This window comes from Gracilinanus agilis, chromosome 1, assembly GCF_016433145.1.
Source record: "Gracilinanus agilis isolate LMUSP501 chromosome 1, AgileGrace, whole genome shotgun sequence".
NCBI classification, from domain to species: domain Eukaryota; kingdom Metazoa; phylum Chordata; class Mammalia; order Didelphimorphia; family Didelphidae; genus Gracilinanus; species Gracilinanus agilis.
In genome coordinates, this window is record NC_058130.1 from 637,528,822 (window position 1) to 637,544,599 (window position 15,778).

Consider the following 15,778-nt stretch of genomic DNA (forward strand, 5'->3'; position numbering starts at 1 on the left):
CAATAAATTAATATTCTTACCCAAAACAAGTTTCTTTAAAAATTTTAATTATAACAAGTGTGTAAACAAATATACATATATAACATAAACTATATTTGTATGCACACATACAAAAGTGTATTGTTGCTCTGAGTTCTTTGGAAATATTTCTTTCAATAATTTTCAGTTACCTTAAATTTGCTTCTAATGTCTCCCCAAAACCTATTTTCTGTACATTTCTAGCTATTCCAATGTAATCCAAAATACTAAAAAACACAATGTAATATGTCTTGGCTTTGGCCTGATGCTTTTCAGAAGGTCTAACTATGAAGTAATATCATCATAAACAAAATATAGTTTTTGCAATGTGCTGATGATTACTTTGTACTTGCTCTTGTATCTTTACTAACCATAAAATGTGTTCAGTTATAAATGTTCCTTCTTTAGTTCTCACTAAAACAAATTGCAATAGTCTTGGTTTTCTTATTTTTGTTTGAAAAGAATTCACTGTTCACTTTGGGAATTTTTCTTGCTACACAGAATTACATGGGAAGATAAAGTAGACAATTTTTTATGTCATGAATTAACTTTGGAATTCTCTTCTTAGCTTATGAGCTTATGAGCTTAGCTTATTACTTATTACTTAAACCTATTACCATTTTTGGAGTAATATAGTAACATCTTAGCATTGTTTAATATTTTTAAAAAAATTTGGTAGTGTGTGGTGCTAGAATAATTTAGGGTCTTTTTTTTTTACATGTACTAGTTGATTTGATGCTTTTGACGCAGAGGAAAGTCTTTCCTGAAGAATTTTAAGAGCTCTTATTTTGCAGGAAACTGAGGGAGAATAAAGAGAATGTGAGTGCATAGCAGGGAATTGATTGGAACACCTGCCTTCCTCCCTTGAGCATTCCTTCCTGTAATGATAAATAAAAACAGAATCTTTAGGGCTGTCACATAGTTGACAGATATCCACTGAGAATGATGGTAGTGGTGGTACAGGGGTGTAAAGAAGAGATAGACTCATGATGACCCACAGAAAAGAAAAAGCACAAATAGGTCTCCATACTTTTTGCTGCTGCTTTACTACTATTTGAAATACTGCAGAAAATAGGAGAGAAAACATATTAGAGAAGAGTAAATATTCCTATTTTCATAAAAAGGGATGAGAACTATGTCTTAAAATTATAGGTTCATAAGCCAGACTTCAATTCTCAGAAAAATTGTAGAATGGAGGATTAAAAAGAGTTGGCAACCATCTAGATAGGGAAAGTGATTACAGAAAGCCAACATGACTTCATCAAGAACAGGACATGGTTTCCTAGCCACACTTCCTTTTTTACAGGATTATTAAATACTATGGATTTCATTTGCCTATATTTTAGCAATGCTTTTGATTAAGTATATTATTATTTTGGTGGGAACAATAAAAAGAAATAGATTATATGATAATACAATAAGAAAAATTTGGAATGGATTGGTTTGGATGATAGAACTCAAAGAGTAGTGGCAGTTCTCTACTCTTGTACTACAGGATTTGTGCTTGGCCCTGTGCTGTTTAACATTTTGATAAATGATTTAGATTAAATCATAGATTATATACTTATCAAATCTAAAAATTGCACAAATATGGAAGATATGGCAAACATACTAGGGTGACAGAATCTGAATCCAAATGGTTTAGAGCAGTGATGGGCAAATTACGGCTGCAGGCCAGATGAGGCCCCTTGAAATGTTCTATCAGCCTTGTGACATTATTCCTACTCTGACAAATACAACGAGTAGGACACAATACAATGAAACTTCGAAAGAGTTGCCTTAGAAACAGACAGATAGATGAGCATTTCCTTTCCTTTGGCCCCCTTTTTAAAAAGTTTGCCCATCATTAGTTTAGAACATTTAGTTCAATATATCAAGATGAATTCAATTGGGATAAAATGTAAAGTCTTCCTCTAGGATACAAAAAAAATCACCTCTACAAGTAAAAAATTCAGGATAACAGTTATTAAAAAAAATACAGGGGTTTTAGTGGACTAAAATTTAATCAAACAGTATAATGTAGCCTCCAAAACCTAAAATAGTCTTTGCTTGCATAAAAAGGAGCATAGCTTTCAGGACTATTAAGGTAATAAATTCTTCTCTTGTCAAACCTTATCTATAGTATAGTGTTCAGTCCTAAACACTTGGGATTAAGAATGACATTGCTGGGGGCAGCTGGGTAGTTCAGTGGATTGAGAGTCAGGCCTAGAGAAGGGACTAGGTTCAAATCTGGCCTCAGACACTTCCCAGCTGTGTGACCCTGGGCAAGTCACTTCACCCCCATTGCCTACCCTTACCACTCTTCTGCCTTGGAACCAATACATAGTATTGATTCTAAAATGTAAAGTAAGGGTTTCAAAAAAAACTACTTTTTATACTAATTAATGGGTTTTTAAAAATAATACTTTTTGCAGATGATATGATATTATACTTAAAGACTCCTAGAGTGTCAATTAAAAATAAATTAACTTTTTTGGGGGGCAGCTGGGTAGCTCAGTGGATTGAGAGTCAGGCCCAGAGATGGGAGGTCCTAGGTTCAAATCTGGCCTCAGACACTTCCCAGCTGTGTGACCCTGGGCAAGTCACTTGACCCCCATTGCCCACCCTCACCACTCTTCCACCTATGAGCCAATACACAGAAGTTAAGGGTTTAAAAAAAAAAAAAAGAATGACATTGCTAAGCTGGAGAGTGCCCAATGGACAACTAGGACAGTGAAAGGCCTTCAGTTTATTTAATATGAGGAACGGTTGAAGGAAGGGAATATGTTAACTTAGAGAAAATAATATTAAGAAAGGATATGACACAGCCATTTTTGAGTATATGAAAAGCTATTACATGAAGGATTAAACTTGCTCTGTTTGGCCCCCAGGGGCAAAACAGGAGCCATAGGCAAAAGTTGCAAAGAAACAAATTTAGGCTTTTGAGGGTTTATAAAAAATATTCTAACAATTGGGCCAGTCCAGAAGTGGAATGGGCCACCTCAAATACGGAGAGGCAACCAGAGACTTGTCCCTTAAATACCTAACAAGTAGGCCAGTGATTACGGATCTGTGCCTTTAATAGAAAGGTGTAATGTACAAATAGTGGCCTAGTAGTAAAGTATCTCTTTCCTAGTAGAAAGAAAGGCAGAGAGGAAATGAGAAAGAAAGAGAGAAAGAGTGTTGATGATAATCTATGGGTTTTAAAAGGTGAGGTTTTTTTCCCCCTTTCTCTGTTATAGCTTCAGATGTAGCAGTACTGTACATGCTATGGTTGAAATGGGGAAACTAGATGACAATTCAGCAAATTTTAAGGAGTATTCTTTATTTCAGAAATGTGGCTTGTGATGTTTCATTGTAACTGAATTGCAGATGATCTTTCTTTGCAGCTAAGCCTTTGTCAGTTGCAATAAATATCTTGCCAAAATCCATGTCGATTTGTTATTTTGCAAAAAAGATTTTTATTAAAAATATTTGCTTTGTTTTGGGACAGCAATTTGTTATATGTTAAAAGCACAATTAGAGAAATTCTAAGCCCCAAAATTTAATTTAATTGGACATTTAGCCATTCAAAAAAGTAGAAGTATATCACTGTTTATGTTTATGCTAGTAAAAATGCCACAGTGATAATTTACAAACAAGGGTCAGGAAGAAAAAAGAGACTTTACTTTTGGTGCCACTTGACAATGCATGTGTGAACGAACACGTGTGTGTGTGTGTGTGTATGTGTGTGTTATATTTGTCTAGCTGCCTCAGTTTTCTTTTCTTCTATTCCTCAGAATTTTGTGCAAGATATTCTTAATTTTTAAAGGCAGGAAAAGAGAATTTAAATTTTATCTTTTAAAAATTCTCCACATATAAACATTGTTTTCCCTCCCTTTGGTCCTGTTGCACTTAATAAGAAACAGAATGGGAAAGAAATTTTAAAATTCTCCTTTCCTTCTTCCCCTGATTTTTCATATGGAGCCACATTACATTGTGGTAGTCTATTTAACCTTATATCATGCTTGGATGTTAAGTTTATTTTGGATTACAAGGAATAATTTTTGGGGTACATATTTTCCTAAAATTACATGACACTCAAGATAATAATTTCTAGAAGAAAATGTTTTGCAGGATAAGAAAATAAGATTGAAAAGGGGAAACAACATACTTTTCATAGTTCCATCGACTTCTTCTTCATCCTCACTATTTATGACCATGGTTCCCAAATCATTTTCTAATATGGTGGTATTATGTTCAATCATGGTCTGAGCCCCTTCACTCATTGTGCTGGCAGCTCGCATGGTGTTCACATTTTCCAAAGCATTCTTCACCATGGTATGGGAATCCAATTCATCTTCATCCTGGAAATAAACACCAAAAATTAAAACTCAGAATCTATATCCAGAACACTGAGAAGGATGCAGTTTCTAAGAGATGGATTTTCTGTTAAGTGTTAGTGTGATATTAAAAAGATTAAAATGAATTGCATAATACAACAATGCAAGGTTTATTAAGATTAGTTAAGATTATCTTTACATGTGATACCTATAGTAATTAATATAGAAAACGTGAGTTACTTGAGGGCAAGGATTATCTCCTATTTATTCCTTTGTCCCTAGGACTGAGGATAGTTCTTGACATAAAGGAAATACTTAATAAATTATTACTGATTTTAAAATGTATAACAGAAACACAAAAAAGTAAAAAGGGAAGAGAGTACAGATTGCAAAATATAGGCCAGTGATCTTGATTCTGTTGGCTCTGGGATCCCTTTATCCTCAGAGGTTCTTTGAGAGGTCAATTAATTTATAGCGTAATCAAGGAATGTTATTTGGAGAACTCCTACTACCTACTCTTTCATCCCTATTTACCTCAAGGCTATTTCCCTACCTCTATGTCCTATGCCATATCTGCCCACCACTTTCATTGTGACCTTTGAAGCTCTTTCTCTATAGTTAATGAGTTTGCCTTCATTTCCAATTTCTTCCTCCCATGTTCTTTTCATCTTTTGGCTCTGATATTTGTCTCTTTCAAGATGATACTCAATTCTAGGCTCTCCTTTCCAGCACTTGCTGTACCTTCTTCCAAAGCACTTCATTCACTACTACCAGTCAAAATACTTGTTCCTTCTGAAATTCAATACTCTATTGTTATTATTACTCGGCTACTATTTGAGGTTTATTTCATCCAAATTTAATACTTTATACAAATCATAGTATCTATTATCCACCAAACCCAAGACATTCACCTTCTTTTCTCTTTTAACATTAATTTTTAAATTTGATACATGATAAATGCCAAGAGAAAAAAAAATCCAGACACAGCAGAATGCCCCACCCCAAAAGAGATAATTGCATATGGAACTGCAAATCTCTATTATATAGAGCTTGCATCAATATATATATATATATGTACATATATATATATATATTATATATAAAATTCAATGTGTTATTTACAAAGCTATCCTGTTTGTTGGTTTCCTTCTGAACTTCCTTGGTTTTCTTACATACATTTTCTCTTACATGCTTTAATGACTGGAACTCTGAAATTTCTTTATCCATTTCAACCACTCTGTCTCTATGCTTTACTCCTCAAAAATCTCCTTTTTATTCTCACACTGACCTTCAGTCAATCCTGACTCCTTACTAAACTAATTTAACTCTATCCTTTACTTTTTTTTTAAACTTTTATATATCCTTCTATATTAATTTTATTTGTTACAGGGCTAGACAATGGGGGTTAAGTGCTAGGAAGTGTTCTGAGGCCAGATTTGAAACTAGGACCTCTTGTCTCTAGGCCTGGCTCTCAATCCACTGAGCCATCATCCAGCTGCCCTCTATCACTTACTTTTAAATCCTTGGCACATTGTTCTATCATTATTCATTTCTTGCCAGTCCTGACCCTTATATTCTACTATCTGTCTCCTACCTGTTGAATGAAGCTGGAGGAAGTCACACAACTATGCCAAATTGGATGTACTGCAAATTTAATCTATTTACTCTTTCTTTTTTTTTTTTTTTTTTTTTTTTTTTTTTTTTTTTTTTTTTTTTTTTACCCTTGTACTTCGGTGTATTGTCTCATAGGTGGAAGATTGGTAAGGGTGGGCAATGGGGGTCAAGTGACCTGCCCAGGGTCACACAGCTGGGAAGTGGCTGAGGTTGGATTTGAACCTAGGACCTCCTGTCTCTAGGCCTGACTCTCACTCCACTGAGCTACCCAGCTGCCCCCTCTATTTACTCTTGAATGAACTATAACTGTAGTAAAACAATTCTTTTACTCCTCTCTAATTGATTTGTTTTTTACTCTCTACATTGGCTCCAGAACATTTGCTTTTCTCCTCAAGCTTCCTACAGCACTAGTTCTCCCCATCCTCTCAGCTGTTAATCACTCCTTACTTTAAAGAAAAAAGGCCATTTGCCTGAAGCTTTCTCTTCTATACATCTTTATCTCACAACTCCTTGCCATCATTCCCCAAAGCATTTCAGTCTTTTTTTCTAGCCTCTGAAAAAGGGACAGTTCTTTTCACTAAAGCCTATCCCTCTTTATGTATCCTATCCCTTCCCAACCTTCTCTAGTAGACTACCCCCATTATTATTCTCTCTTTAATCTTTACTCTCTCCCTATCTACTGCTACTTTCTTTGATATCCACAAACATGCCCAAGTTTCCCCAGTCCATTAAAAAAAAACCCTCTCTAGATCCCACCATCCCTGTTAACTATTGACCCATAGTCTTTCTCCCTTAAATTTCCTTAAAAAGTTTATAATCATTGATTATCTAAAACTGCATGCAACATTCCACATCAATAGCACCCTCTCCACCTCTTTATTTTTTTAAATTAACAAATCTTTTTTATCTCTCTCCAACCCTATCACTCCATGGGGAAAAAGAGAAAAATTCATAATAACAAATATTTACAGTCAAACAAAACAAATTCCTTCATTGGCTATACGCAAAAATATATGATTCGTTCTGTACCCTAAATCTTTCAACTATCTGTTAGATATATTTCATCATCTGTTCTCTGAAATCACATATGGTTATTATACAGATTGTAGTTCTTACAGATTTCAAAGCCGTTTGTCTTCACAGTGTTGTATGGTAATAAATTGTTCTCTTGGTTTTCCTCATTTTGGTCTTCATCAGTTTACAAATTAAAATTTTTCATTTACATAATATTCACATTATAGTATAAATTATTCTCTTTCTGCTTACTTTACTCCACATCAGTTCATATAAGTCTGTATCTCTTTGAAACTATTTCCTCATTTCTTTTTTTTTAGTGGTATATTTTATTTTATTTTATTTTTAACATTTAATAATATTTATTTTTTAGAAAAGTTAACATGGTTACATGATTCACGCTCTTACTTTCCCCTTCACTCCCCAGACCTCCTCCCCATAGCCGATGCGCATTTCCATTGGTTTTAACATCTGTCATTGACCAAGACCTATTTCTAAATTGTTGATAGTTGCATTGCTGTGGTAGTTTCGAGTCTACATCCCTAATCATGTCTGCCTCAACCCATGTGTTCAAGCAGTATTTCCTCATTTCTTGAGGAACAAAAATATTCCATCATATTCATATACCATGATTTCTTCAGTCTTTCCTCAAATGATGGGTATTCTTAGAGCTTCTAGTATTTTGTCACCACAAAAAGGTCTTTTACAAGCATTTTTTAAGATATGTGACCTTTTATTATTTTAAAATTTCTTTGGGAACAGATCTAGTAGCAATGCTTCCCCTGGATGCTAGTACCTGTTCTTCACCAAAAATTGTACAAATATGCCTATTTTTCCACAACCCCTCCAATATTTGTCATTTTCATTTCTTGTTATTTTTGTCATTCTAATGGATATGAAATGGAATCTTAGAATTGCTTTAATTTACATTTCACTAAGTAGAAGTAATTTAGAACGTTTTTTTTTTAATATTGCTAGAGATAACCTGAGTGAATTCTCAGGCTATCTTGAGAACTTCCCATTCATATCCTTAGATTACTTAAAAAGTAGAGAATGGCTCTTTATCTTTTAAATTTAAATCAGTTCATTTTGTGTCTTAGAAATGAGACTTTTATCAGAGAAATATACTAAAAAGATGTTTGCCAATTATTTCCCTTTTAATCAACTTTATTGGATTTCTTAATGCAAACCCTTTTTATTTTATATAATTAAAATTATCCATTTTTATCTTCTACCCCAGTTTTGCCAAACCTTTTCTCCTATACATAGATTGGATAGGTAATTTTTCCATGTTCCTCTAATTTGTTTATGCGTTACATGTAAGTCACATATCTATTTGGAGCTTATCTTGGTATAAGGTATGATGTGTTGGATTAAGTTTAATTTCTCTAAACTTACTGCTAACTAATTTTCTCAATAGTTTTTTTTTTTGTCAAAGTGGATCCTTATCACAGTAACTAGGGGGACTTTGGGTTTACACAAATTTAGAGAATAAAATACTTTTTTTGCTTTAAAATATTGTGTACCTTACCTTTTCCACTGACTGATCTATTTTTTTTAACCAGTACCAACATTTTTTAGAAAATAACTGCTTTGTAGTATAGTTTGAGATCTAGTATGGCTAGGTCTACTCTGTTCCTACTTCCTTTCATTATTCCCCTTGAGATTCTTGTCTTTTTTTGGGCTATAATATAAATTTCATTATTATTTTTTTCAGTTCTACCTTCTGGTATTTTGATTAATGTTATAGTGAACAAGCCAATTAAATTACATAGTATTGTCATTTTTATTATATTATATTTATTATACTGTACAACTACATTATTATAGTATGACATCCTTCTCATAAGCAATTAATATTTTTCAAATTATTTAGGTTTGTACTTCTATAAAAAGTGATATATAGTCATATTTATAAAATTCTTGTATAGATCTTGGTAGTCAGACTCTCAAGTATTTCATATAGTCTGTAGTAATTTTAAATAGAATTTTTCTATCTTTTCCTATTATATTTTATAGTAGAATATAACAATGCAGATGATTTATGTGGATTTCATTTTATATACTACAGTTTGCTTAAGTTATCATTTTAATTAATGTTTTGTGAAGTCTTTAGGTTTTTTAGGTACACATCTTGTCATTTGCAAAAAAGTAATACTTTTGATTCTTTATGTTTTTCCCTAAGGTTCTTTTTCTAATAATATTGCTATAGTCAGCATTTATTGTCTGATATAAAATAGAAATGGTGAAAATAGATATCCTTGTTTAAACCCTGATTTTATGGAAAGGATTCTAGTTTATTTCCATTACAAATAGAGATAGTTTTGCTATCTTAAAAATTGTGGGGAAGAAAAATCTCAGAAATTCTAAAATGCTAAACCTGTGAATTATTATTAGTGAGTGAACTTAAAAATAATTTCCATCTCAAAATTTAGCAATTTGTTAATAGTTATAAAATATTTTCTTTAGTATACTTTATATTTCAGCTAATAATTTAGATTTAAATTTAGAATTAAATTCTGATCTTAACTTGATGTGCTGATACCTTTTTCAAACAAAGAGGGGCTTTTTGAAATATTTTATTTAAAGTCCTGCCTCACTTATATATAGATCATCTTTTATTTTTCCTTCTCAAAAGAGGAAAACATGTTGATACTTTATAGAATAAGATCTGCTAAGCAGATGCTTCACCACTGTAAAAGACAGCTAATTCCAGTAAGGGATACAATAGCATTTTCATAAGTGGTAGTAATGTGCCAGGAATGCAAAACAGAGAACTGATGATAATCCAGCTTATGAATCATAAAATCCACATGGAATAAAAATATTTGAAAACATTATTAGGAAATCCTATCCCTTTCTTAAGTCACATTGAGACTGTAGCAATTTGAAGCATAATCAGGGTACACTTTGCATTAAGTTTCTTTATATTTTCAAAACTTATGATTTAAAGGATTTTAAACATTAAAATAGACTTTGGCCTGATTTTAAACAAATTCAAACCAACACATATCACAGTAGAGATAGAGCTAGATGGTATTTATGCTAAAACATTCATGTCATTTGTGAAATAAAAACATATGAAGCTTAATAAAACCAAAGTGAACACACTTTAATCATGATGACCAGATCTGCCCCTGCAGAAGAGCTGAGGAAATATACCTACTTTCCTTCAAAATTATGGAAAACTCATATTTTGTCAAGTGCAGTCATTGGGCTGGTTTTGCTTAAAAGGTTTAAAATTTTTTTTTTTACTAGATAAGGCTCACTAGTTAAGAGAAAGGCAAAGTATATGTATATATATACACACACACACATATGTTAAAATTCATCATGACGGTAAAAAATCAATAAAATAATAAAATTTAAAAGATATTTTTAACGTAAAAAAATTAAAAGTAGTGAGAAAAAGAGTTCACAAGAAATCTTTGATAAGATTCTTTTGTTCCAGCTCATTCCCCTTCTGAACCCATACTATTTATTTTTTTAATCAGTCTCAATTTTTGACCAGTTACTACTCAGTAAGCCATGTACACTTGTTTAACTCCCAAATACCCTTTGTGGTATCTATGTATCTAAGCATCTTTGTGGATGTGTTTATAAGTTAAAAGTGGCTGTGAACAACTGTGTATTGCTTTTTGAACAATGCTTTGCATATTACCTGTTTATTTGTTGTACAAATATATCCATCTGTGTGTTTGTATGATTATGTATCTGTATTCAAACGTACATATCAATGAATATCTCTTGTGAATGAGACATTGTACAGTGGTCAAGTACTTTGACAATATGGTGATGTGGGATAAGCACGAGATTCAATCTCGTACCACCATGTGGTATTTCATTTTGACCTGTTTATTCTTTATTTGTAAAATACCTATAAGAACTTATACTACTGACTTCACAAGTGTGTTGTGAGGATTAAAATAAGTAGTAATTTTCATTGTGTCCATAAATTACTATATCAATGTACTCTATTATTATTATGATTAGGTCAACATCAAATACATACCAGATAGTTAAAGGTTTCACAGTGCTATGAGAGAAGCTGCGAGGGTTATAATAAAAAGTTGAAAACATAGTCCCTCTCATAATTTAGTCAGAGAAACAAAACATACACTTGAGACAATTAAAGAATATAAGCAAGTACATGGAAATGAGATTTAAGTTGTGTATAAAGCAATTCAAATTAAGGAATTCAAATCAGTAGGAAAGGGTTTTTGGAAGAGGTAAGTTTTAGCTGAGAGGGGTCGTGGCAAAGTAGATTGAGGGAAGCCTCAAAGACATAATGACTTGGATTCAAAACTGCAAAAATACTGGCTGATTGTTTATGGGCAAATGGCATAATATCTCAGTATCTTAATATTTTTTAATACTATAAAGCACAGAGCAGTTACTCAATGCATTGGTAGAAAAAGTTTTCTCACCACATATGCCCTATACAGATGAGACCACAGGTCCAGACCCCATCCCCCATATGTTTTAGCTGGTTCATGAAAGGCAGAAATTGTAAAAGAGAAGCAGGAGAATTCTCTAGGAAGAGAAAAATGTCACAAAGTTATATATAAATGTAAGATAAGTTTGAATAAGTATTTACAAAGTTTTTATATATAACATATACATATATGTATAAAGATTTTATAAAAGACATAAAACATAAATCAAGACAGTTTAGATGGAATCCACACAGCTATAGGGACTTGAGTTGGGAAAAGGACTGGGAGTGCTGATATAAAGAAAATAGTACTAGAAATAGTCCATCTTCACAGCTGTGTGTAGTGTGAACTAGAGTAGGAGACTGGAATGAAGAGAGACTCAGGACAGGAGACCAGCCAGGAAGTTGTTGCAGTAATCCAGATGTGAGGTGAGAACCTGGACAATATCAGTGAATATGGAAACAGAGAAGAGCACAATCTAAAAAATACTGTGAAAGAAGAAGACATTGCAAGACTTGGTGACTGATTAAACTGGGTGAGGGGCTTGGAGGGAGAGAAGGGAGGAAAAAGAAAGACAAAGTCGAATATAAGTCCAAGGTTTCAAAAGGAGGAGAATACAAAACAATTGACAATGATGAGAAATTTGTAAAAGAATGTGACTTTGAGTGGAGTACTGTTTATATTTGTGTCTGCATTCTGTCACTCACTTGTGACTGGTTATAGATTTTGTTCCTTTACCATAAGAGAAAACAAAAACCTTATTTATGTCATATAATGGGGAGCAGAAGGATGAGAGAATGGCAATGAATGACCTGTTCAAAGGAGATAGGCTTTGGAGAGTAAATGTCACTAGAGTAAAAAAGTCCTTACATTGGTGAATGTACCTCTCCTTGCCCTATAGTCAAGGAAAAAGAAAGAAACCTTGCCTTATTGCAATGAATATTTATCAAAAAATATTAGTTGTGAAATAGTTATCTAAAACTATTATATGTGTCTCTCTTGACCAGCAAGAAAACTGACTAATGGATATTTCAGATTAGGTACCCAAAGACACCTCAAATTCAGCATGACCAAAAGTGAATTTATTATCTTTACTATCAAACTCTCATCCTTCTCCCACATTTCAAGGGCATAATCATATTTTCAAATAGTTTTGTAATCTGTCATCCTAGACACCTCACTCACATTCACTACACATATCCAGTCAGTTGCCAAATCTCATTGCTTCTTCCCCAACATTTCTCATATCTGTCCCCTTCTCTTCATTCAAACAGCTCACCACTGTAGTTTAGGCCCTCAACACCTCTCATTTGAAAGACTATTATAGTCTTTCGTTTGGTCTGCTTGCCTCAAATTTCTCCTCACTTCAATCTAATCTCCTCATAGGTATCAAACTGATTTTCTTAAGGGCAAGTTTAGCCTCATTCTTTTCTTGCTCAACATATCCCACTCATTCCCTATTAATTTCAGAATCAAATACAAACTCCTCTGTTTGCTATTTTAAGCTCTTCCAAACATTGCCCTAATAATTAACTTTATTGAATGTTACTCCCCTTCCTACATACTAAATTCCAACCAAACCGACTTTCTTATCATTCTTCATACAAGACACTCCATTATCTACATCTGTTCTTGGTACTAGTCAGAAATTCACAACCTTCATCAACTTCTTCTCTCTCAAAATATCCAGTTTCCTTCATGGCTCAATTCAAAACACCACTTTCTTTGTGAAATCTTTCCTAATTCACTCAGTGGCTAGTTCCTTCTCCCCCAAATCACCTTATATTGTTTTTTATATACTTATACATATACAGGTTGTCTCCCTCAGGCATATGTACACTCCTCAAAAACAAAAACTGTTTCACTTGTTTTCTTTGATTATACAACAATTAATATAGTAGCTAACACAGAACAAGTACTTACTAAATGTTTGTTAAATGACAGATATTATGGAAGATACTGATAAGTTAGCTTGGTAAAACCCTGTGGCTTACTATAGTAGAGGGGTACAGTGTTTCCTGCACAATAAAAAACTATAGAATAATTTGAGTTATTCATCTATTTTTTTTTTAATTTTTTTTTATTCATCTATTTTAATGACTCTCAATGTTCCACAAGTTTTCATTTTATCTTCTCTCTTCTCAATGACTGTATGTATATTCAAGAATGCTGGCTCTTGGGTTTCTTTGATAGTTTTTTTTCTTTTCCTTTTTAAGGCTGAATGGGTCAGAGGGATCAAATGGGAATCCTGGCTTCCTAAGCATTATGTTCTATACAAATATTTTAACAAAGTGGATCAGGCAATATTAGAAAAATACCACTTCAAATGATCAGAGGACTAATTTGTTTGCTTTTGGGATAGACTGATATAGGAACAAATATATACTAATAGGTCACCAGTTGAATGAAGTTTGAAATGTCTGGAAATTTGTACAAAGAATCAACTTTTGTCGTATTTCAGTAAGTAGGTGGCCATTTGATTTTACTGTTGACTTTGCCATACCTGCCTTTAACAAACACAAACTTCAATCTTGGATTATAACTTTTACAAATTCATAGGTATGTTTTAAAGATGCACCAAAGTTTTCAGAATCACAAAGTAAAAAAAAAAGACGTGTTTATCAATGAATTAAGACTAAAATTGTAACAAGGGGCATGAGCAATACACTTCAGGGAATCAGAGAGGCCATGATGTAAGACTGAACAAGTTCTTGGCATTATATTAAAAGTTTTTCCAAACAACAGATTAGTTTACATTCTCCTTGCACAGAATTGGTGCACAATAAAGTGAGTTAAAAAGCAAAAACAACATTAACCACTCATTTCCTTTCATTCAATCACAACTAAAACTATGTTAAGGGATTAACAAAGATAAAAATGTTTACAAAGAGAATAAAATATTTTTGAAGCACCATAACTTTCTGGCTATGGTAAGTTCATTAAAAAAGCCACAAGAGGGCACCAAAGACAGAAGACTAGAATAAATTCCATTACACAACTGAATATAAATGTTTCATAACACTATGACATCTACTATTGGCCCATATACAACATTCAGAAATATAACAGTGGTCATTACTAATTCAAAAAAGAACTAAACCTTTTAAGATACAATAAGCCTTGACATATACTGTCAGCCATCTTTTTTATGACCTAAAATAAACTGTCATCTGTTGGAAGTTAAGGACCATATTTTAAAGTCTTTTCCCTACAGTGCCTATTATGAAACTCTGTATAACAACAACAAATAATAATACAATAAAAACACTTAAAAATTGTAAATGCTTTTTAATGTATGTATTTCATTTTCTCAACAGTATAAAGTGATACAAGTGTTGTTACCCTCATTTTTTGTTGACAAAGTTGAGGCTAAGAAAAATACCAAGCATCAGTCATGTTCTCACAGTTAACTAGGAGTGGATTCAGAGTCCAAGGTCCTGTGACTCTAAACCTAGAGATCTTGCAACATAGCTAACTCATTCTGCTCTTTTCTTTCATTCAATGACCTTGCCAGCATTCAGGGATTTAATGATCTCTGTGCAGATGACTCTCACATCTGAACATAGGCCCATAGCATCAACTGCTATGAAATATTTCCAACTAAATGTACCCTAAGATCTCAAACATAACATGTTCAAAACTGAACTCATCATTTCCTCCCCAAACACTACTCTTCCAAACTTCCCTATTCCTGGTTAAGGGCATCATCATCTTTCCCAGTCAACCATGTTCAAAACTTCAGGGTCACCCCACACTTCTCATTTATACTTATTATTCCTTATATCACATCAGTTGTCAAATCTTGACCTCCCTTTCTCTCTATCTTTCACATTCATCCCTTTCCCTCATAGCTACATAACTGCAACTCTAGTTCAGAATGTCATCATTCTTAACTAGAGCACTGCAATAGATCTCTTTGCCTTAAACTCTTTCCTCCAATCTATCTTCTACACAACCAATATGGTAATTTTCCAAATAAACAAGTCTGACCATGTCACTCCCTCTTCAAATAGGAGGATGGGCAAGAGATGATAGTAGAGGGTAAGTTTTTTATCACCCACTTGGCTACTGTATTGCTAAAGAAATATGTACAATTTATATTTCTTCATTAATTTTTATCTCCATATTTGAAGGCTAGTGAAGAATAACTGGAGGCACAGTAGCTAAAGGGCTCAGAGACCCAGGTCTGAAGTTGGAGAACCTGCATCCAAATCCGCTTTCAGACAATTCCAAGCGGTGTGACCCTTTTTCATCAACTCCTTATATAATTTATATATAATATAAATATTATGTATGATATATAATATAATAATGTAAAAATATTACCATTCTTCTGCCTTGGAATCTATACTTAGTATTGATTTTAAGACATAAGGTAAGGGTTTTAAGAAAAAA

The 15,778-nt window shown here is 33.0% G+C and overlaps 1 protein-coding gene across 1 annotated transcript in view; it reads right to left on the reverse strand.

Annotated features, from left to right (window-relative positions):
* The window catches only part of STK3 (serine/threonine kinase 3), a 524,086-nt gene that overhangs the window by 124,298 nt on the left and 384,010 nt on the right, over positions 1-15,778 (reverse strand). Inside the window, exon 9 of the mRNA XM_044668614.1 lies at positions 4,151-4,343. Within this exon, the coding sequence (XP_044524549.1) occupies positions 4,151-4,343 (193 nt within the window). The remainder of the gene's footprint in view (positions 1-4,150; positions 4,344-15,778) is intronic.